Source organism: Daktulosphaira vitifoliae, unplaced genomic scaffold (assembly GCF_025091365.1).
Source record: "Daktulosphaira vitifoliae isolate Bord-2020 unplaced genomic scaffold, ASM2509136v1 Scaffold_2, whole genome shotgun sequence".
NCBI lineage: Eukaryota > Metazoa > Arthropoda > Insecta > Hemiptera > Phylloxeridae > Daktulosphaira > Daktulosphaira vitifoliae.
The window spans coordinates 1,013,698-1,036,525 of record NW_026099573.1 but is presented as its reverse complement, the minus strand read 5'-3'; the positions used below and the strand labels follow the sequence as shown (position 1 = coordinate 1,036,525).

General features: G+C 36.2%; 2 protein-coding genes across 2 annotated transcripts in view; one reads left to right on the top strand and one right to left on the bottom strand.

Annotated features, from left to right (window-relative positions):
• LOC126899292 (protein BCL9 homolog) overlaps positions 1-8,405 on the top strand; it is a 17,279-nt gene extending 8,874 nt beyond the window's left edge. The window contains exons 10-13 of the mRNA XM_050674046.1: positions 976-1,383; positions 3,456-4,229; positions 4,998-5,193; positions 6,454-8,405. Coding sequence (XP_050530003.1) covers positions 976-1,383; positions 3,456-4,229; positions 4,998-5,193; positions 6,454-8,395 — 3,320 coding nt within the window. The 3' untranslated portion in view covers positions 8,396-8,405. The remainder of the gene's footprint in view (positions 1-975; positions 1,384-3,455; positions 4,230-4,997; positions 5,194-6,453) is intronic.
• Positions 8,406-14,475: 6,070 nt separating this feature from the next.
• Positions 14,476-16,925, bottom strand: LOC126900079 (uncharacterized). Its single transcript, XM_050675522.1, has 4 exons — positions 16,212-16,925; positions 15,434-15,929; positions 15,050-15,331; positions 14,476-15,005 (listed from the first exon to the last, which is right to left on the bottom strand). The coding sequence occupies exons 1-4, from the start codon at positions 16,710-16,712 to the stop codon at positions 14,476-14,478; spliced, it is 1,809 nt and encodes a 602-aa protein (XP_050531479.1). The 5' UTR covers positions 16,713-16,925.
• Between the last annotated feature and the right edge of the window lie 5,903 nt (positions 16,926-22,828).

Sequence of the window (22,828 nt, the reverse complement as noted above, 5' to 3'; positions counted from 1 at the left end):
TGGCCTCACAATTTCATACTAAATTTAAAAACTATAATTAGTATTTATTCATATATTATATTTTAAAATCAAAGAACTGCTAATCAGGATATAATTAAAGAAATAAGAGTTCATGTTGCTTTTAAAATATTTCACCAATTTCTCTAAAGGAAACACTATCTACAGATTTGCATCGAAGCGTTTCTTATGATAGTGATTTTAATCACTGTCAGATATCATCTATACTTGTCCCATCTATGCCTCGTCCACACTGTGCCTCGACCCCACTGTGCTACCGTTTTTTTATTTAAATTTGTTTTTTGACAAAATCAAATGTAGGCGTAAAAAAAAGGAAAATACATAAGATTTCAGATAATATAAAATTATATTTAAATATTTTCTCTTATTTCCCAACCCACGAACCAAGCCACTAAAAAAACAAAAACCAGTAAACCACAAAAAATATTTTATAGTACTATTTAAATAAGGTTAAATGGGTGGTAAAATTTAAACGAATAAGGGATTATTATATTTATTACTCTTTAAATATTTAGTAGATTTCATTTTAGATTGAAAAGTTTTGGTTCCTATATGTGTTGCTATCATATTAAATGTAAATTCAAAAAATAACATGTGCTATTTTTAAAAAATTACATTTACAATATCCCATTTTATCCTATTAATATTAAATTATTAAATATAAAAATAATAACACTATTATAAAATATTTTGTTTAGAAAATAAAAAACCCTATAGTTCTGTGTATGCTATTTACTATTTCAAACCTCATAAATTAGTAATTTTTCAAAATTAATCACACCTATAAATGAGATATTTTACTGAACATTCATTCTGTGATTTTTTATTACTACAGTTAAACATTTTGATGATTAATACAAAAATTGTTTTATATCTTAGTTCTTTATATTAAAAAATGGTCTTGAGAAATAAAAAATTGTATACTATTGACAATGAAACATTATGAATTTATGATAGGGAACCTCTGTGCTATGGGGCCAAATAGTGGTGGTGGAATTCCTATGAATGGTATGGATATAGGTATGATGGATCACCAAAGTCCACATTCTCACATAATGAGTGGTACACAACATGGAGCACAACACTCTATGCATCATCGTGGAATGGTTGGGGGACCTCAACATGGTCTACCTTCTCATGTTTTACCTGATATGATGGTGATGAGTGGTGGGGGAGATCCTAATAAATCATCAACTTTGGATGGTATGATGTCAACAGGTGGCAGTGGTCCATCAGGGGTTTTACCGCCCGGATCACCTGGTGGTCCTAATTCATTGGCTGCTATGATGCCATCTTTAGCCGACTTTGATGATCCTATTGGAAGTAGTGGCTCTACAGGTGCTGGAACTCACCCATCGTTGGCAGGTAAGACAATTAAATTGGATTATTTAATTTAATAAAAAATAAGTTTCATATATTTCTCAATTATGATAAAATTTTTTTTTTTTTTAATGGTAACATATATAATTAAGCTTATTAAATAGAAAATGACTGATAACATTTTAAAACCTGAGTTAAAGGAAGAATACAGCAGAAAAATATTTAAAGATAAATATTGGCATATCCATGCCTCACCTTCAGTTAATGTTTTAAAATCATAATAACTTCTGAGGTCATGAAGCAAAACAGTGTATTTCTGTATAAACTATTGTATTTTTTTTTTATATTATTCATTATATTTACATGTCTTTTTTTATTACTATTATTAATTATTCATTATTGGCTATCTGAGATTATATTACAATATTTGCGAAATTATTAGTAAGTAAAATTTCAACTTATTGAAATCTATAAAAATATAAATTCATAATGTCAAGAATATCAGCTGTTGCAACTATTGCAATGATATTATTGATACTGATATGATAGAGTCAAAATTAACAGTTTTAATCAGGCATTTATAAAAGCTTGTATATCTTCAATTTTAAGTATATCGGTCTTATAGCTACAGGAATAAAGTACATACAATAAAAAATAAGAAATTGGAATTTTTATGCAAAGATTGTGAGTGTGAACTTACTGAGCTTCTCTTTTTAAAATTTAAAAATTATAAAAAAAATATCTTAATAACCTTAAACAAAATTAACCTACCTTAACTCCTACAAATATTTCTTTGGATATATTGGAAAAATTCAACAAAGACAATTAAAAGATGACAAGAATATCATTGCATATAATGTGCCAAAATCTAGTAGTACAAATATTAAAGAAAGAATAACTCGTGATATCAAAATAATTAAAAATAAAATTAAAGAGTACTTTAACTTACCATTTGATTCCTTAAAATTTACTTAAAAAATTTGGTAATCAAATGCAAGAAAAAATTAGACCTATCAAAATATTTCTTTCCAGTGACTCGAATGTTATTAATATCTAAAGATTCCAGAAACTTGAGTAATTAAAATGAAATTTATTTTAAAAATTACAAAAAATCAACAACAGCAGCTTTCAATTCTTTGAGATGATATAAAAACTAAAAATAATATTGGTGAATTAGACTTTATAATTAAGTATGTACATAAAGTACTTAAGATCATAAAGTGTCAAAAAACGATTATGTTATCGACATATTACGCTCTTTTTATTATATTATCAGAACGTAAGAAGTTTTAGAACAAAATTTGATTTTTCTTCTTTACAAATTTGTATATACAAAATTATTATAACTGAAACTTGACTTAATAGCAACATCTTTAATGCTGATATGAGATTACCAAATCATAACTTCTTTTGATGGTTTGATAGAAATGAAGCTTTTGCAGGATTTTCAAGAGGAGGTGATATTTTAATAGCAGTTGAAAATGGTTTCACAGTTTTATAAATTAATCAAGTAGCTAACTATTTCGAACTAATGAATTTTTAAATAAATAATTCTTAAGTTAAAACTGCGTGATAGATCCACCGGATATAATTAAGGAATTTTATTTCCATGTACTACCAAAAAAACACTAGAATTCAATAACTTCTATACATTCCTTTATCTAAAATGAATAGAATGATACATTCAACAGTCAACTGAATCTTCTTTATAGTCAACCATGAGCCAAATAGTTATAAGATGACTAAAAAATACTTCATTTTTTAAAATTAAGAAAAAATGTATTTATTAAAAACCAAAAAAAAAATTTCAATATTTTTATTTTTCTATTAATTAAGTAGTTTGTGATAATCATCCTATATGATAACTTTCAATTAATTTCAACTAGATTTTAAAAGAAAAAATTTTACAAGGTATAAAGGATAGACTGTAAAAGTACTTAATAATTAATAAATTGAGAAATATATGAAACTAAAAAAACTATATATAAATTTCTTAATATAAAAATTATTGTTTTAAGAGAAATTGAGCCGCTAACATTAAAAGAACCATTCTATATATTAGTAAATTATTAAACATTATGACTCAAATTAAAACCTTTGTTTTTGTATCTTTTTAGGTGTTCAAGTACCTGATGAAAATTTAACTCCACAGCAAAGACAGCACCGCGAAGAACAACAAGCTACATTGAGAAAACTTCAGCAAATGCTATTTCCAGAAAATTCTAATGGTGGCGGAGCTTCTCAATCGTCATCACAAGTCGCTACAAGTGGTTCCTTAGATACTTGTGGAGGCAGTAGTGGGGCAGGAGGTGGTATGGATGATTTGATGCCTTCTATTGATGATGATTTGGATGTAGATGCTGTTGTCACAGCTGCAGCTGCAGTGGCTACTAGCTCTGCAGATCTTCTTTTACCTCCAAAAACTCCCACTTCGTGTTCATCATCTGATTGGCAAAAGAATATGTTTGGTGAAGACGATAAGAAAAAAGACAGATGTGGTCCCCCACCTCCTCCTTATCATCAAACGGTTGCACGTTCTGCTAGTGTGCCTATCGTATCTGCGCCTAGTCATAGTCCAAATTCACCATTGACTGGAACTGGTGTCACCAGTAATTTATCATTGCCATCTCCCCGCACTTGTTCTGCAATGAATTCTCCAGCTGGTGGTTGTGGACGTCCTTCGTCCAACATGAGCCCAACAGCTGTACGTTCTCCCAGTAGTGGAAATAGGCTACAATCTAGTAATCCGGGCACACCCATACACATGTCACCCAGTAGTGGTGGAAGTGGAGGTATAAAACAAAAAGGTCCAACTTCTAATGAATTTTCACCTTCATCAAATAACAACACTTCCAATCAACCTAACTGTGGTGGTGGACAACATTCACCGGGTAAATATAAATGAATGAATCAAATAATTAAATTAACCTTAAAAACATAAAGAGTAATAATACAGTTTGAAAAAAATTTGGGTTATGCTTTGTATGGAAAAATTTTTCTGATTTTGTTAAATATTATTAGATTGATACTAAATATCATTGACTATGTTCTACTATCAATATTTAAGTGGTAATTTGATTAATTGCAAAATTAGTGTTCGCATAATTGATAAAAATAAATATATCACTAACTCTGTTTGCTTATTTAATAAATTATCTCAATAATAATTCATATAAAATTAAAAACAATTTCTTGAAGTTATACTTTAAAATCATTAATTTGAGTATCTTTATATTTAAAAAAATTAATTAAAAGAGCTAAAAATTTGTATCTTGTTTTTTTTTTTTTTTGCTAAATTTTACAAAAACCTAGTCCTTTAAAATTATATTAAACTAAACATTTTTAGTTAATTTTTAGCTGTATTCTATAATTTTAATCCACCCTTATTACCCTTATTACTTTTGAAAAATTATCACTTATACGCACTCATATGCATTAAAGTATTTACTATTAATAAATTTAATAATTATTAATAATTTAAATCACAGTCAGATTTTTAATTAAAATGTTTTTTACTATGCCAAATATCAGCTGTAGAGGAATAAAATATTGGGATTTTATAAAAATTGTTTTTACAAATATGAAAACATTTAAAATTACCAATTGTAATAAATTTACACAATTATTCATAGTTGTTTAATATTATTCTAAAATTTTAGATTCCTTATTTGGCCCAAACAAAAAACAAGAACCTAATCTAATGCCAGTACCATCACCCCAACGGATTCAATATATGAATGCATTTGATGGCCAAGAGTTGACGATTCAAAAACAGCCCAATACTGGCTTAAAAGATTCTACATCCTCGACTGCGGCCACAACAACAACAGCAGTAGCTTCAACAATGTCTTCGTCGTGAGTCCTGATTTATTTCATTTAGTAGAATTTGTGTAAACATAAAATCTCCTTTGATACCTATGCCAAGTCATCTTATAAGTCAGACAAAACAAATAGTTTTTAATATAACAAAAACTACTTGATGTTTAAGATTTTTGTCTCCTATTATTACTCTACTCTGAAACCATAGTTTCACAACTTTAATTTGTCAATAAAACATTATGACTTCTTAACTATAATATCATCACTGTGAGTCTTTAGAACCCCATTTGGCTAAAATCTCTTATTTTTTCATGCATACAATCTTACTTAAAAATAATGACGGGTTTACAAAAATCCTTATAAATCAATAATTATACATTTAGGCTATGAGCGAGCTAGATAAAAAATGTAGGCTTTAAACGCCACCTACTTTCAAAATAAAACTGGTAAATAAATAAACATAAAAATAATGAGAAATTAATGAAAGCACTCTTGCATTTAAATAATGTATGCCTACTCCTTCATAAGCCAGGTATAATTTTTTTTTTTTTTAAGTGACTAGTAGATTATTGAAAAGTCAAAAGATTATTATTATTTTAAATTGGTGGCAACTTTATTATAATCACATTCTTCTAAATAGCCATGATTTTAACAATATTCCCTTACTTAAGAAATTTCTAAATTTAAAAGTATTTAATACTCTAGATTTTGTTTCCATGTGTGTTTTGTTTTATATAGGTTATTTTTGTTTGTGAATGTTTAACAGGGCTTTTGTGTGTGATTAAATATATATTTATTAAGTAATAGTATTGCGTCTTTGCTCTGTTCCTGTGGTTGCCTGTTATAATTCCCACGCACATATATATATATATATATAAATAAATTTTCTTTTAAATTTGAAGATAGTCATTTTTTAGATAAGTTTTAAAGAAAAATGTTGATACCAAAAACACTTATTTTAATTCGGTAGTTACGTTTATACAGCATTTTTAAGTTTGTTAAATTTTGATTTTCTTACAATTTTCCTATGGTATCAAAATTGTAAAAAAAATTAATTTTTAAAATATTTTTTGTAATTGCATAAAATAACATAGAACATATATTTTAAATATAATTCTATATTGTAAAAATGTATTAAAAAAAGTATAAAATGTTATGTAGATCATAAGTTATATGAGTTGTCAGTTAGATCTGTTCCACTCTATATATATACATATAGATACCTGAATATGTTAACATAATTTTTATGCTAAAAAAAATGAAATATTTAAATTTTGTTAATATAATATTTTTCAGGATGTCTTTACAAAACAGTATGGATATAATAATGACTACAGATTCTAAAGTTCCAAATCATTTACATTCACCTTCATCTATGGATTTGCCGGGTAGCGGACGATTTCCTGGTACTCCTAGTGATTTTGCTTCACCTAGTCCATCCGCAATGGATGGAGTTATTACCAAACCTACAAATGTTGCCCAACAGCAACAACAAATGAGAAATGGTGGTGGTTTTCCTTGTGCCCCTAGTCCACCTCAACATGTTATGATGATGAATGATACGAGATATTCTACAGGTACCAGTGGTGGATACGGTACATCTCATCAACAACTTCACAAATCAAATATGATGAATGATCCAAAAGACTCTCCGCTTGGATTCCCAACTGGTGGAGGTAGACTTGGTCCAGGTGATATGCCTTTGAATCCATCAACTACTCCAGGTAGTGGAGTGCAACCGCCTCAGACAATGAAACATTTTGATCCCATTTCATCGTTAGCTCAAATGAATCAACAACTGGCCAATAATGTAGCTGGTAGTGGTTCCTCGCCGATTATTAATCACGGTGGAAGTAGTAGTGGTCTTCCTTTACATCATCCTGGTGCTGGTGTAGGACCAGGACATCATCATTCAGTGTCACCATTTAATAGTGGAGGAGGAAGTGGAATACACATGATGAGTGGTCCAGCAGGAGTAGATTCGATGTGTGGTGGACCAATGGGAATGGGTAGTAGTAGCAGTATGCAAGATGTGATGATGGGGGGACCACCTAACAATACAGGCGGACGTATGATGTATGGAGGACCTACTGGTGGTAATGGAGGAATGCCATCAATGGGTCCTGGTGGTGGAGGAATGTCATCAATGGGTCCTGGTGGTGGAGGTATGCCTTCCATGGGTCCTGGAGGAGGAATGCCTCCTTCGATGATGAACAGTGGCAGTGGAGGTATACCATCACCAATGGGTATCAGTGGTCGAAATGGTAGTGTCGGCGGTATGATGCCGATGAATTCTTGTGGTGGACCTCTTTCACCTAAATCTATGATGCTACAACAGCAGCAATACCAACAGCAACAACAAAGACTTATGCCTAGAATACCTGCTAGTGGACAGCAATACAATGGTGGGGCTAACATACAAGTGAAACCTAGTGCCCCTAATACTATACAATATTTACCAAACAACTCCAGGGGTGGTCCTAGAGGTGCACCTCCACCCTCTCAACAACAGCCCGGTTTAGATTTCCTGCAGAGATTCGCGACTGGAGGACCTTCAGGTGGTAGTGGTCCTATGTCCACCATGGACGGAGGCAAGATGCCCGGACATAATTTGCAGTATTTTCCAGGCAGTGGTGGTGGAGGAGTAGGATATAATAATAGTGGAGGCAATGGAGGCGGCATTAATGATATGATATGTAGTGGTAGTGGACCTCCGGTAGGTGGTATGCCGTCTGGACCACTTAACAACATAGGCGGGCGACCTGGAATGATGCGAGGTGGACCAGCTGGAATGATTAGAATGGGTGGACTGGGTATGGCATCCAATAACTATAATCCAGGCGGCGGCGGACCAGATGGTATGTTTGGCGGCGGTGGACCCCCACCTCACCATCATGCTCAACAACAAATGATGATGATGGGTGGTGGCGGAGGACCAAACGGTCCACCATCACAACAGCATAAAGGCGGAATGATGGCAGGACCAGGACCACCGCCAGATGCTACACAGCCATTACCCCCATCCATGGGTGGTGGCGCTCCAGGACCAGGACCGGGATATCGTGGTGGTCCAGTGGGAACGGCTAATTCGTTCATTGGACCCACTACAGCAGACCCTAATTACGCACAACAATTTCATAACTTTCAACAACAATTATATGCCACTAATACTAGGGGTGGAAGTGGCGGAGGACCTGGAGGACCGCAACAGCAGCAACAATTTTTCGTTTCCAAGTGATAAAGGCACTCTAAGAATAAAACATGCCCTCTAATTGTGTAATTCACTCTGGAGTATCTCATATAACATAAATAATTACGCGTTACTAGATTAGAATTATTGTGACTATGTCCTTTTAATTATATTAATTTAACATTATTATTTTTCTATTTTTTTTAACATTGTTTTTCTTTCCGATATTTTAATGTTTTGTGTTAACAACTACCGCAGACTGATGACTATTATTGTTTTTATTTGCATTTATTATGATTAAAGCACGGGCGGGTATGATATTTAGTAACCTAAATTACACACGTCACTGAATTTCGTTTACAAAGAAATTCAATTTTTTGTTTGTGTGTATAAAAACGGTATTTCTTTACCAAACATTTTCTGTATATAAAGACTAACATGTTTTATGCATGATAGTTACTTTTATCAATAATTTTAATGGCGTAATTAAATTATTGACTCTATGTAAATAAATACAAAAATGATATTCTTATTTTTTTAATTTTCATCAGTGTCAGTATGTATTTATATTATAAGTGTACATCATCAATGCATTATTTATGATAAAGTGTAATTAATTTTTTGACTTATGAACTATTTTAATATTGTACGTATACATATTTTTTGTTGTACGCTCACTATTTAAATTTGACAGCAATAATAATCATGTGAAACGTATATATTTTTTTTAACATATGTTTTAATTTATAACATAAGACTAAGTATTGTAATTTAATTACATACATTGTATTATAAATTATTATTATTACATTATTAATATATCAAATGTGTTAAAGAAATTGTTGTTCACTGACTACATTATTGATTTTCATAAATTATATGTGGATTGCAATGATGTGTTGAAATATAGCTAAATACAAGTGTATTTTTCTTACGTATTGTCATTTAATTAAAAAAAAATGTTCGGAGATTTCTAATTTCATTTTTCCCCTCATTAAAAATATTTCTATATAAAATAACATGCAATTTCCATAATTTGAGTGGGACTACATATTCTTTAGATCTCTCTTTTGCACTTATACGTATACATCACTAGTCAAAAATTGTCAATATATATATATATATATATTTATTTTCGTACAGTTCAACAAAATAAATTTTTAATCAATATTAACATGGATTAAATATACTTGTATAACAAAATGAAAGTTGAGATTTAAGGGAGTTGTACATTTTTAATCATTAAATGCTTATCAAAGCAACACTTATAATCAGTGACGTATTTAGAGGGAAGCCAAGGGCACGTGCCCCTCCCCATTAACTGAGCCGTGTAAATATTTTATCAAGCAATGTAATGTATAATATCATTAGCAAAAGTTATTTTTGGGTATCGATAATAACATGGGTTTATAAAATGTTAGTCGATATAGTTGTCTTGTGGAGCAAAATTTGATACAGTTGTACAGTTGTTAATGTTATCACCTATTTCTGAAGTGTTTATTCCGTAGAGATAAACACTGTATAAAAATGGATTCAAAACAAATAACAGATTTTTTTTCGAAAAATCTAAAATATGTGTTAACAAAAGTTATGAGCAAAAAAAAGTCGTTTTATGGTTCCATATTCGTGAACTTTTTTTGTGTCCACCTCATTATAAATTTCTAAATACGCTACTGCTTACATTTTTGTAATTTTATTACAAAGTTATTGTATTTTGTAGTATTATTACATTTACAAATATGGGCTTCTCTATAAGACTTTTTCATAATATTAAATTGAACATTGCATAATATTGCTACTTTAAAAATGATTACCAATTTTGAAGTGGTCTTTGGTAACACCAAAGACTACAAGATATTTTTAGCACAAACCACGTTAAGAAAAATTCTCATGTATAATAAGTCTATTTCTATAGCTTATATACACCTTAACTCCAAACAATTTTAACCTTATACTATATTATAAACTATATTATAACCGTTTAAGTCTTAAAAATGTCTTTTTCTTGGACTTACTACACTTTTAGTCAGTTAAGCTGTAGGTCCGTTACTTGTAACGTATTAATTTAAGGGTGGTAAAAAAAAATAATTAAATTATCACTTACCTTAATTTTCAGTTAGATACACGAATCCTACCGACTGCGCCAATGATGGGATTCAGGCTTAAATTTTATAATAATAAAAAATGGCGGTGACATGTAGCTTTAACTGACGCCTTCCTTTAGTTACAAAGCCACTTAGGTGCAAAGCCGGCGTGAAACTTTTTATCAGCGCTGGATAAGGGATGCGCGCGATAATACACCCAATCCCCTTCCTTAAAGCGTTTGCGGTGATTTTTGTAGGATAACTTGTGACAAATATTTTTTTTATCGGAAGATAACCCGAATTTTCTTGAAGATTGTCCTTCCCCCCGGAAATTTTCGTTTTCCTATCGAAGACACCGGATTTTTTGGTTATCACACCGGAGTTATTGTTATTGTCCGGAGTATTTATAGTAACAATATCTTTCTGTCCGGTTATCTCGGCGTGGTCCGGGTTCTCCTTCCGCGAGTCCGGTTGTTCACCCGTAGGAACTATGTCCAACAGCCAGTCGCCGGGATCTTTGGCTTTTCGTCCAAATACCAGTTTTGAGGGAGTACTCCCTGTCATGCGGTTTTGACGATTTCTTATTGAAAAAGTATATTCGGAATACAGCTGTCCCAGTGACTATGTGGTCTGTCAACCAAAGCTGTACGAAGACCTTTTTTCAAATCCTGGTTTTGGCGTTCTACTGGGTTTGCTCTTGGATGGTAAATTTGTGTTGTCCATCCTTCTGTACCCCACTTCTTTAGTGCTTTTTCCATTGTTTTGGAGACGAACTGTGTTCCATTGTCTGAGAGAAGTACTCTAGTATAGCCGAAACGTGAGAAAAACTCTCTTTCTAGAGTGTCGGTAATCGTCTTAGCGGTGGCTTGCCCTAAGGGGTATGCTTCTACCCATCTACTGTAGCAGTCAGTTGCTACAAGTAGGCAAGTCTTACCGCGTTGAGATCTTGGGTATGGCCCCATAAGATCAATACTAACAACCTCCCATGGCTGGCGCGGCTGTCTTGGTCGCATTGTGTCGTCTTCCTTCCGGTTTAGCGGTTTAACGCATGCACAAACGTGACACCTTGCGACATATTGACGTACCGACTCTCTCATACCGGTCCAGAAGAAACGATTACCAATGCTCCGGTAAGTTTCTTTCCATCCTGGATGCCCGGTAGAAACATGGTCATGATACCTCCATAACAGGTGATCTGACAAGTCCGGCGGAACGACGACAATCTTTCCGTCCGTTCCGTTATTTACCGGGCATTTTAGCAAAATACAATCTTACAAGTAGTATTCCTGGTGTAAGCGCCGGTAAATTGGATTATCACTCCGGAGTTTCTGGACATACTGAGCCAAAGTTTTGACTTCATCTGCCAGGTTCTAATGTTGGAAATAGCGATATTCTCCGGGTGAATATCCTTTTTTATAGCTCCTAATTAACTTTGTTCGGATAAATCTCCGGTCAATGGTGGATTATGGTAGTTTCTTTCTAGTTGTTGTTCATCTACCAGAGTTTTCTCCACAGGGCTTCTTGATAGGACGTCCGCTGCTTGATTTTCAACTCCAGGCACGCGCTGAATATCAAAGTCGAACGCTCCCAGCTGTAACGCCCAGCGGGTCAACTTACTGTTGGTATCCCGCGTGTGATGTAACCACTTAAGCGCTATGCTGTTCGTGAGCAAAGTAAATTTTCCATCTAGGTATGGTCGGAAGCAATCAACGGCCCATACAATGGCTAGACACTCACGTTCTATGGCTAAATACCGTGTCTGAGCGTGAGAAAGTTTTCGGCTGGCATATGAGATAATCCTTCTCTGGCCGGTTTCTTCCCGCTAAAATAGTACGGCACCGACTCTTATTTCACTTGCGTTGGTTTAAACATAGAACGGTTGTCCTTGAAGTGGGAGACAGAGTCGGAGTACAGAGACAAGTGCTTCTTTTAGCTTTTGGAAAGCGTCTTGGACTTGTACCGTCCATCGCCACTTAATCCTATGAGCCAAAAGATTAGTCAACGGAGTGGCAAGTTTGGTGTATTTCGACACGAACTGACTGTAACAACCGCATACTCCGAGGAACTTCTGTAAATCTTTGACTTTCTTCGGTACGGGGAATTCGGCGACTGCAGTTAGTTTCTCCGGTTCCTGGTCAATTCCCATCGAATCAACTATGTGTCCGAGGAAATTTATACGGTTTACACCGAAACTGCATTTTTTCGGTTGACATGTCAACCCATGTGTTTGTAATCGTTCCAAGACTCGTTGTATGTGAATGAGGTGCTTTCTCCTATTCACCAAGTACATCATGATATCGTCTAGGTACACAAACACAAATTTACCGACATATCCATGCATAACCTCGTTTACCAACCATTTAAAAGTAGTTAAGGCGTTTTTAAGGCCAAAGGGCATTACTTTAAATTGGTAGAGGCCCATTTGTGTGCGGAATGCGGTGAGTGGTCTTGACCCCTGTGTCAAACTAACCTGCTAATAGCCACACTTTAGGTCGATGGTGCTGAAGACGTTAGCACCACCCATTCCACGGACCATTTCGTGCAAGTCAGGCATTGGGTGTGTCCGTTGCGCTGCGCTACTGTGTCGGTTGGATCGGGCTCTATGGGGCTACGAAACGTCGGCACGAGCGCAGTCTCCTTATCTCGGGGAATTGGGCGCGTCCTCAGGTTGCGGATAGAGGAACGGCCTGCAGATATGCAGGGTAGCCGCGATATAAGCCACTCCTAGAGTGGACGAATAAGCGGTAGCGATCGAGGGTAATTTCATAACGGGCGGGGTAATATTTCTGAACTAATATTTACGGACCGTAGAACGACGGAAAGTACAATGCCGGACCGTATATTGACGGAAAGACAAATAACAGACCGTAGAATGACGAAACGTATAATCGCGGAATGTGAAGAGCCGGATTATATATTCCCGGACTGTATTTTTACGGAAATATATCATTGGTTCCAAAAATGTGAATAATCAAAATCTTTATTTATAAAGCATTAAATATCTCATGACATTTATTATTTCTTTCATGAAAATTTGTATAAAGTAGATTCCTGTGATATTAAAATTTATTATTATTACAATATATTCTATTTACTATCATTAAAATATACTGTATATAAAATTCTTCGTGAATTATAAAAAAGCTTTAGTGAAAAATGATTATTTATTTTTACAAATAGGAGTTAAGAATACATTTTAGTAATTACTTGGATCCATCGTAAATGTAGTACGCTAATTTTAAAGTTAACAACATATAAACTAACAAAATTAATCGTATAGTTAAATAAAGTCAGTTTAATTCAATTGAAAATTAAACTATTTTTTAAGATCACAGTACAATTTTAAATTCAAAAGATTTTGAAAAGTAATTTAAATTTTAAACTGCATTAGTTTAACTTTGTGTTATAATTAATTTAGTATTATAAGTATAATAAAAATAATATTATCAATTTGGTAGTGCCTAAGTACTTTTCGGTAAGCTTATAAATCAATTTTACCCATTATACTGAAGGACAAAAATAATTAAAAAATTTCAGTAATGATTGTTGCCAATCAATATTTTAATACAGCAGAAAACTAACCTGAATGATAAAATTGATTTACAAATCTTTGGTACAGTCATCAACTAAAATGTCTTCAACTCCATGTTTTTGGTTAAATTATCGTATGAAAAAATCTATCAAATATATTATACAGGTGATTAATTAAAGATAAGACATTCTTTGATATTTAATCCAAGAAATTATCTTAGAAAATATGTAATTTTCGTAAAAGAAATTATTGTTTAATAGCTGACCCGACAGACTTCGTCCTGTCAAAAAGATTTGTAATGTGGCAGTTTTTTTGCCTACGTATTTAAAAAAATTCTCCTGAACAGAACCGTCACCCTGGTGATAGGGCGTTGTGAATAAAAAATAATTAAATAAAACATATATAAGGATTTAAAAGTAAGTAATCGCTNCAATTAAATAAAACATATATAAAGATTTAAAAGTAAGTAATCGCTTTATTGTTAATCATGTGAATCATAATTATTATTATTATCATTGTAGTGCTTTGTGGTATACGATGTTTTTTGTTTGATTACCTGGCGCATAGATAAACAAATCTGATGGTTTTCCAACACGGGAACAGGCAACATACAATTGACCATGTGAGAAACATGGGTTTTCTAGATTAATACCACAAACACTTAATGATTGCCCCTGGGACTTGTTTATAGTCATAGCAAAAGCAAGCCGCACTGGAAACTGTAGTCGTTTAAACTCAAATGGCACATCAGTCGGAATCATTGGGATGCGCGGTATGAGAACATCTTCTCCTTTATACTTTCCTTTGAGTATAGTTGCTTCTATCACATTGTTTAGTAATTTTTTTATCGCTAACCGTGTACCGTTGCAAAGACGCGGTTGGTTGATATTTCGCAACATTATAACCACCGATCCAACCTTTAATTGAAGATTGTGAGGTGGCAATCCTGGCAAATCCAGCGAGTTTAAAAATTCCGGTGGATAGTTGACTACATCATCTTGATTAGTAGCCGAATCAACTGATTTATATATCCTCAATTCGCCTGTAATTTGTTCNTAGTAGCTGATTTATATATCCTCAAAGGGCTTCCGATGTATGTTGCTGGAAGAATAGTCATCCGACCGACATTCTGTGCATTTCCATCAGTATTAATCGCATCTCGAAGGTGAATATACTCTTCAGATCGGAGTTTGGTTTGATTCAACCTGATGAATGTTAATCTCTCCGTTTCAATTTTAACATACATGTCAACAACATATTTGTGATATAATCGCCGACATTTCAATATGTGATTTTCTTCATTTTCCCGAATCATTAGGCGGTATGAATAATAGTTCATTGAACTGACTTTTTTGTTGGTTTCAGAACCTGTAAATAGATTTTGTTTTAATAACATTCGAATATAAAATTAAAATACATAATATAATGACCGAGATATTATCGCCATAGCTAAACTAATATTTTAGTTACCTGTAATGGGATTTATCATTTTTATTGAGAAATCGTAGCCATCTTCACCTTGCCAAAATATAATGGGATATTGCAGTGCATCATATGAGCGGTGTGTTTCCTTTATACGTTGTAATTGATCATTCCGACGATGTAAAACAATATCACGGGATTCCAAGTTTTCTCCAACTACAACGATAGCAACTTCATCAATAGTTGGTGCATTAAAACGTCTTGTATGTTGACCTGCAGGTGTTTTATCAGCTCTGATTACAATTTTGTGATTATCGGATGGCATCAGATCCAGGGCAGTTTTAAACAATATAATCAATTGATTGTGTTGATGAAATAAAGTTTGTAATTGTTCTACAATAGACCTCTTTACTAAATTGTTATGTGCACAACGCAGATCAATTTCTTGTGGTGAATTGCCCATAAAATAAATTTGCAGGAATTTGTTGTCGCTATCTGACACTGGTAACAGTGAACCTGCTCTGTGATATATTTGCCCTTGTATCTGTAAATAAAAAAAAAATATTATGGTGTGGTATAAATTAATGGATTGTCAGTGATCAAACTTAAATAATATTTGATCTTAAAAAGTATATATTTAGTTTTAACTAATATCTATCAAATATAAAATATAATAAAAGTGTCACTGAAACTGAATCACCATATAATATGATGACTAAGTGATATATAAGTGATTAAGAAATTGAAGATTAGTGACACATCTTAACTTTGGTGACAGAAAATTTTGTTCGCTAAAATAATTATGAGTAACTGCTATAATACATACCTTGAAAGTTGGCATAAAATTTTCCCGAACTACATTTGTTGCCCCAAATGAAGTCATTTGAAAGCAATTGTTATATTGTTGGATATGTGTCAAAAAGTGTATAGAATCTGTTCCTATTCCTGAAACCAATGAGTACAATGGTTCTGGTGGTGGATCCAATGGTATCAATTTCACTTTACCATTTGCGCAACACAATCCATTGGCTTCGTTTTTGTATTTTAATGCCTTACAGTGTGAGCAAACCGAGTTCATAGAACCAATAACAACACATTGGTAGTTACTGTAGTCAATTGACACATCGTAACTGAAAGCAGCTCGATTCAAACTTGCGCGATTATTAGTTGAATGTCGCGCTCGCGCTTCACGCGTTTGTGATATCCGAATTCTTTCACGTTCATTTCCGTCGTCACGTTCTTGTGCAGTACGATTAGATCGGTAATTAGCTTGGTTTGTAGCATTTCTGGTTCTTCTACCTAAATTGCTTCGTCTTATAGGAGGCATATCAAATATAAATTATTTTTTCACTAATCACGAACTAAACAAACACTAACTAAGTAAACACTCTTGGGTTTTTCCAGCAATAATTCTAATTTTTCTCGCCGTAAAAACCATCCTTGAACTTCAACGAACATTTTAAAAAAAGATTTGGCCAAATTGGTCGAGGCGTTGTTGAGTTATGCGCTTACCAACACATTTTGCGATTCATTTTTATATTATAGAAGATAGATTTGGCCAAATTGGTCGAAGCGTTGTTGAGTTATGCGCTTACCAACACATTTTGCGATTCATTTTTATATTATAGATTCTAAAAACTCTACAATAATATGTAGTTAAATATTTTTTTCAAATTTCAAGTAACCACCCCTATTGTGCCTGTAGTCTTAAAAAAATTGTTTAAGTAATTTAGATGTAATCCAAATACAATTGAATGAAAATATTTAACTAGTATTTCAAATACTTTTTCATAAAAGTATTTGAACAGTATCTTGAACTTTTTAAAAAAGTATTTGTTTTAAAAAAGTATCCACACTTTGACCTTAAATAAGTTAAATTATAGTTCGATATTTGTTAGCATAAAATATTATTTTAGCTTCGATGCAAAGCCGACAAGATATTTATTTAACTATGATGTGTTTTGTTTTTGTCTGCTGCCACTTTTCCTCAACTCTCACTGGTCCAATTTTTTTCAACAATACGTCAAAAGATCATAAATCATATATATTTGAAGATATTGCCCTTAAAAATAGAAAAAAAATTTCCTCCTTCCCTGTAAATGGACAAAATCTACAAGAAAATTTAAATTTTAAAATTCAGTAATTCTTGACATTTTTTTTCTTAAAACTACCATACCTATTTCAAAAATTAACAAATCAAAATAATTTTTATTTATATTAAATTCTTAAGTATTTCTTTTTTAAATTATATCATTTTTTTTAAATTTTGACCAGTGTATCCAACGGGAGGAGCTAAAAACGTCGAACTTGTCGATAAAAAATATTAATAAATTTGCGTATTCCTTTTTGTGTCTGCGTCGGGGTACTACCGACGTATGACACAATAATTATAGAGATAAACATTAAAGACCAAAAAAGTCTTCGCGAAAAATAAAATTAAACAGAATTTATTAGTTAGACGTTGATAAATCAATGTTACAACAAATTTGTAAAGACCTCTTTCTTTTCATTATAGTTAACTGCATTTTTAATTCTGAGGAATTTTTTCTATTTATAATAATTAATAGGATATATATAAAAAAAATAGATTTCTACATTTTTTTGTCAATTTTTAATCCCTTTGATGTACGTGAAGGGGTTGACAATAAAATTCACCAATATTTTTTGTATGCTGTTTAGAACAAAATTCCGATCACTTTGCATCAAATTAATTTAAAAATAAACGAAGTTTATATAGAGACCACTGTATTATAAATTAATATGTGTATATGAATGTATATATTAAAGTACTCTAATAGTATTGGATTAACTTCTATTTAATGTTGTATTTGTAATATACATAAGTATTATATTGTATCTGTAATCGAGCGTTTGGCATTTAAATAACGTCCCTAAGAAATTAACAAACTTTTACTTCAATATCGCAAGTTGCCCCGAGCCTTTTACGTTTCGTCTCATTAACTCATTTTTGCACACCGGGATGATAAATCTAAAATATGTTTGTCAATTATGTTACTTTGATTTTATAATAATATTTAATAAAAACTCCTTAACAATGAAGTTAAAAAGATTTCAGGTTTTCAAATATAAGGTAGGTTTAAAATGTACAGCGATTTCGAGCTGCTCAAATAGCAACAAATAGCTATGTTGTATGTACACTATGATTTTTATAAATTTATTAAATTAAAAAAACACTTAATTCAATCACTATTGAATTTAGGAATATTAATAATATAAAATTGATATTTTATCTTAAGAATGATCGAAATCGAACAGAAATCTCCATTAATAGAAGATATGAAAAACAAATGTCCAACTTGAATTTGTTCTATACAATAATAATTTTAAAACACAATTAATAATAATTTTGTCATGCTGAAAATTCATTCCGAATCTCCGTGCTTCAGTAGGTATTCATGAAATAAAACTATACAGAACGAAAGAGCATATTGAGAACCACTCATAACAATATTTTCCGGATTTCTATGGTCCGGCGTTCTACATTCCGAATTTTAGAAGACCGGTAATCTACGGACAGGCATCTTGTATTCCGTATTATTCCGGGATTTTACGATCCTGAATTTTACAGTCCGGATTTTAAAGTTTCCGTAATTATACAGTTCCAATAATATACGTTCCGGAGATATTTTTTCCGGATAATTCATGTTCCGCCCATTTTTTTTCCGCATAAATACGGCCTCCCGGTGGGCCCTTTAGCCTGGTAAGGCGACCACCTCGGTGAAGGTAACACCGAAAATAGATCTCCTGTCGGTAGGTAAAACGCAGGGAAGGACACCCGTAAAAACCAATCATGGAAGGAAACCATCACAAAAATAGAGTTATCGTTCCAGGAGTTTCGGAGACTCCAGGGCCGGCTGGGAAAAGTGTAGTTGCAGGCTCGACTCGGTCCCCGTTGCGCTGCGCTACAGTGTCGGCGTGATCGGGCTCTACGGGGCTACGAAACGTCGGCACGGGCGCAGTTTCCCTAGCTCGGGGAATCGGGCGCGTCCTCAGGTTGCGGATAGAGGAACGGCCTGCAGATATGCAGGTTAGCCGCGAAATAAGCAGTCCATTAATTTGGACTGACGAATAAGCGGTCACGGACAGCGAGCCCCTCGTTCGCTCGTTAACCCTGCAGATATGCAGGGTAGCCGTGATATAAGCCACTCCTAGAGTGGACGAATAAGCGGTAGCGATCGAGGGTAATTTCATAACGGGCGGGTGGGCCCGATAGCCTGGTAAGGCAACCACCTAGGTGAAGGTAACACCGAAAACAAATCCCCTGGCGGTAGGTAAAACGCAGGGAAGGACACCCGTAAAAACCAATCATGGAAGGAAACCAGTGTAAAAAAAACCGTTACGGTTCCAGAAGGTTCGGATCCTTCAGGACCGGCTGGGAAGAGTGCTGTTGCAGGCTCGACCCGGTCGTCATCTAGCGACTGCATCGAAACCGTGGGACTGGTGAGGCAGGGTCCAGGGGGCGTTCGCGCCCAAGTAACTGTCGGAGGGTGTGCCAAGCAGGCACCCTCCAGTGACTTTCGGGTCACTGAGGTAACTGCTGGTGATCTGACGATCTCTGCAGAGATGATCGAAGACTGGGCGGACATTCGGGATCGCTTCTGCGACGGAATTCCGTTGACGCGGTCGGAATATGGCCGCTGGATGCACCTGCACCAGCGTATGACCTCGGTGGAAGTCACGAGTCATTGTTTCCCACTCAGGAGGTTCAGAAACCCGGATGGCTTCCGGAGTTCTGTACTGACGGTGTTGGGAATGATGGAGAAGAACCTTGCGGATGGTGGAGTCTTCGCACCGGTGAAGAAAGAGAGGTATAATCCTCTTGATGATGTAGAGGATGACGAGGAGAGAGCCGGCTTAATGGATAGCTGCATCTCCAGCCTTCGAGGTGAGGGTGCGGCAGATCGGGTCAATAGTGTGGCCCGACTAGTCGCCACCGAATTACTCACCCGCTACAAGAACAGCAAGATAATACAAATAATGGGACACGGACTGCGACAGGCGGTTGAGCTGTATGAATATAAGTGCCACCAAGCAGAAGGAGACTGTGAGGCGAGCCAGAGAAAAGGTTTCTTGTCTTCCGTCGCTGCTGCGCAGGACGAAGAAGATGAAGTCATGCGTGCCGGAGACGGACCAGGACGGAATGAGGCGGAGCCGTCTTTGGGAGAAGAAGGCATGTCCGCTTTACAACAGGAAGAGTCCCCGGCATTCAGCCCCCTCCGGGAGGAGACGCCCCCAATGCGTCACCCGGGGAAGAGGAGAGCGGCAGTACGGGAGGATGAGAGTGATGATGAGGAGGCGTTTGACGTCGGCCTCAACCACCTCGTCTCTCTCTCCAGATCCGCAGAGGTAGAAGGGAGCATCATGAAGGAGGTGCCAAACACTCATTTGGCATTCCTTCTGGAGCAAATTTCCCTGTCGTGCCAGGNACTGGAGAAAATTTCCCTGTCGTGCCAGGCTCTGACTGATCTAAGGAGGTCAGCCGAGCCTCGCAAAAAAAGAACTGCGAAGGACTCCTCGGTGACCACGGTTATGATCGGTGGCGACCTGGACACCGAGCCTGCCGTGCCGACGAGACCAGGCGCGACTGCGGCGCCCGTCGGCCTGCTATCCACCACCAAGGTGGCTAAGCGGGTGCGAAAAAGGCGACGCAAGAAGCTGAATCAGAGCGTCGATGGGGGAGGGGAACCTGCCCCAGACTCAGTAACAGTAGAGGCAGCACGCACCCCAGTACCGCTGCCCCAGACCGTGGTAGTGCCTAAGGTTCCACCGCCGGCTGCGTGGTCAGAGGTGGTCCGCCGCAAGGCCCCAAATGCAGCGGCCAAACCTCGCCCTAATCCCGGGCTTCTTACCTCAGCACGGAGACCTGCTATCAAGGTGAGAGCACCGCGAACTGAAGCCGTTATTATTGGTCCTCTTAAAGAGGACCAAAAATACTCGGCAGTCATTAAAACGGTGATGGAGAAAGTTGATCTCCAGGCGCTGGGCATTGTGGTCTCCGGTACCCGCAGAACCAAGTCAGGAGCAGTGCTCCTGGAGGTTCGAGGTACCGGGGCTCAAGCCGACCTGCTGACCACTAAGATTGTGGAGGCGCTGGACGGCATGGATGTGCGCGTCCATCGTCCGGTGATGATGTGCACATTCATGCTTCTCGATGTAGAGGAGTGGATAGAGGAAGAGGACGTTCAGGGAGCGTTGACCTCTATCATCTCGACCGCGAATGGTGCTTCGGTAGCCGATCCCGTTGTGGTCCGGCTATTTGGTAGCGGGAAAGGCCGGTACGCACGGTGCGAGGTGCCCATCAGAGCTGCGGCTCCACTCGCTGGGCTAACCCGCCTGCGTATTGGCTGGACGTCGTGTAGAGTGCGTCTCTTACATGACAAAGGACCGCACTGTTATAGATGTTTGGAGCGGGGCCATGTGCAGGGTACTTGCAAGGGCCCAGACCTTACTGGCGCATGCTTCGCATGTAAAGGGATGGGCCATGTGGCAAAGGACTGCCCCGGCAAGGGCAAAGAGGCCTGAAAGTCAGGTTCTGTGATTTTGTGTCTCTCTGTTGTGAGTTTTACTTGTCCCAAACATAGCAAAGTCCTACCCCCACCTCCACGTGGTGCGGCCTGGGCAACGGATCCCACTCTGGGGTCCGGCTAACGGGGGGGGCCACACCACGTAGTGAATCAGCTCTTGATTAATTTCGGGCTGATTCACAACGTGGTGGTGTGAATTTTTAGACAGCGTGGGCCGCCCTGAAGCAATACCTCGCGGTAGTTCCAGGGCGGTCCACAGCATGCCGGCGGTGTCAAAAAAAAAAAGAAAAAAGCTAGACTCGGTCGTTATCCATCGACTGCATCGAAACCGTTGGACTGTTGAGGCAGGGTCCAGGGGGCGTTCGCGCCCAAGTTACTGCTGGAGGATGTGGGGAGCAGGCATCCTCCGGTGGCTTTAGAGCCACCGAGGTTACTGCTGGTAATAGTGTAGTTATTATTACCGAAGAAATGGTGGAGAATTGGATAGGCATTAGGGATCGTTTTTGACCAATGCCCAGTTTGGTGGCATTCCAGTCGACGCGCTAGCTGGCACTTCCACTTTATAAACTCGTCTAGGGATTGGTTCTCCCCTTTGGCGCCATTGTGAAATTCATTGCGAATTTGTGTTCGAATAGCTTCGCTATTGAACCTTCGCATGAACTGCTGACGGAACATTGGCCAAGTAGGGTACATACATCTAATGGTTCCCCACCATGTTCCAGCTTTAGCTTTAAGTTGAGGAGCTAAGACCTGTACCCATTTGTTATATGGCACCCTTGCCTCCTCTAGGACCGCATCGGCCTCCGATACAAATGTTGTAGGATCTTCTTGTCGTTTTTCGGAAAACTCCGGTAGCAAAGATCGTTCCAATGACAGGCTGTCTGGGAAGAGTAACGTC

Bases quoted from the DNA above. Each gene is read 5' to 3' on its own strand.
- LOC126900079 (XM_050675522.1), bottom strand. From the start codon at position 16,712: ATGCCTCCTATAAGACGAAGCAATTTAGGTAGAAGAACCAGAAATGCT. The intron at 15,332-15,433 runs GTAACTAAAATA...ATCTATTTACAG, and splicing joins AATGATAAATCCCATTACAG to GTTCTGAAACCAACAAAAAA. The intron at 15,006-15,049 runs GCCCTTTGAGGA...AACAAATTACAG, and splicing joins TCCAGCAACATACATCGGAA to GCGAATTGAGGATATATAAA.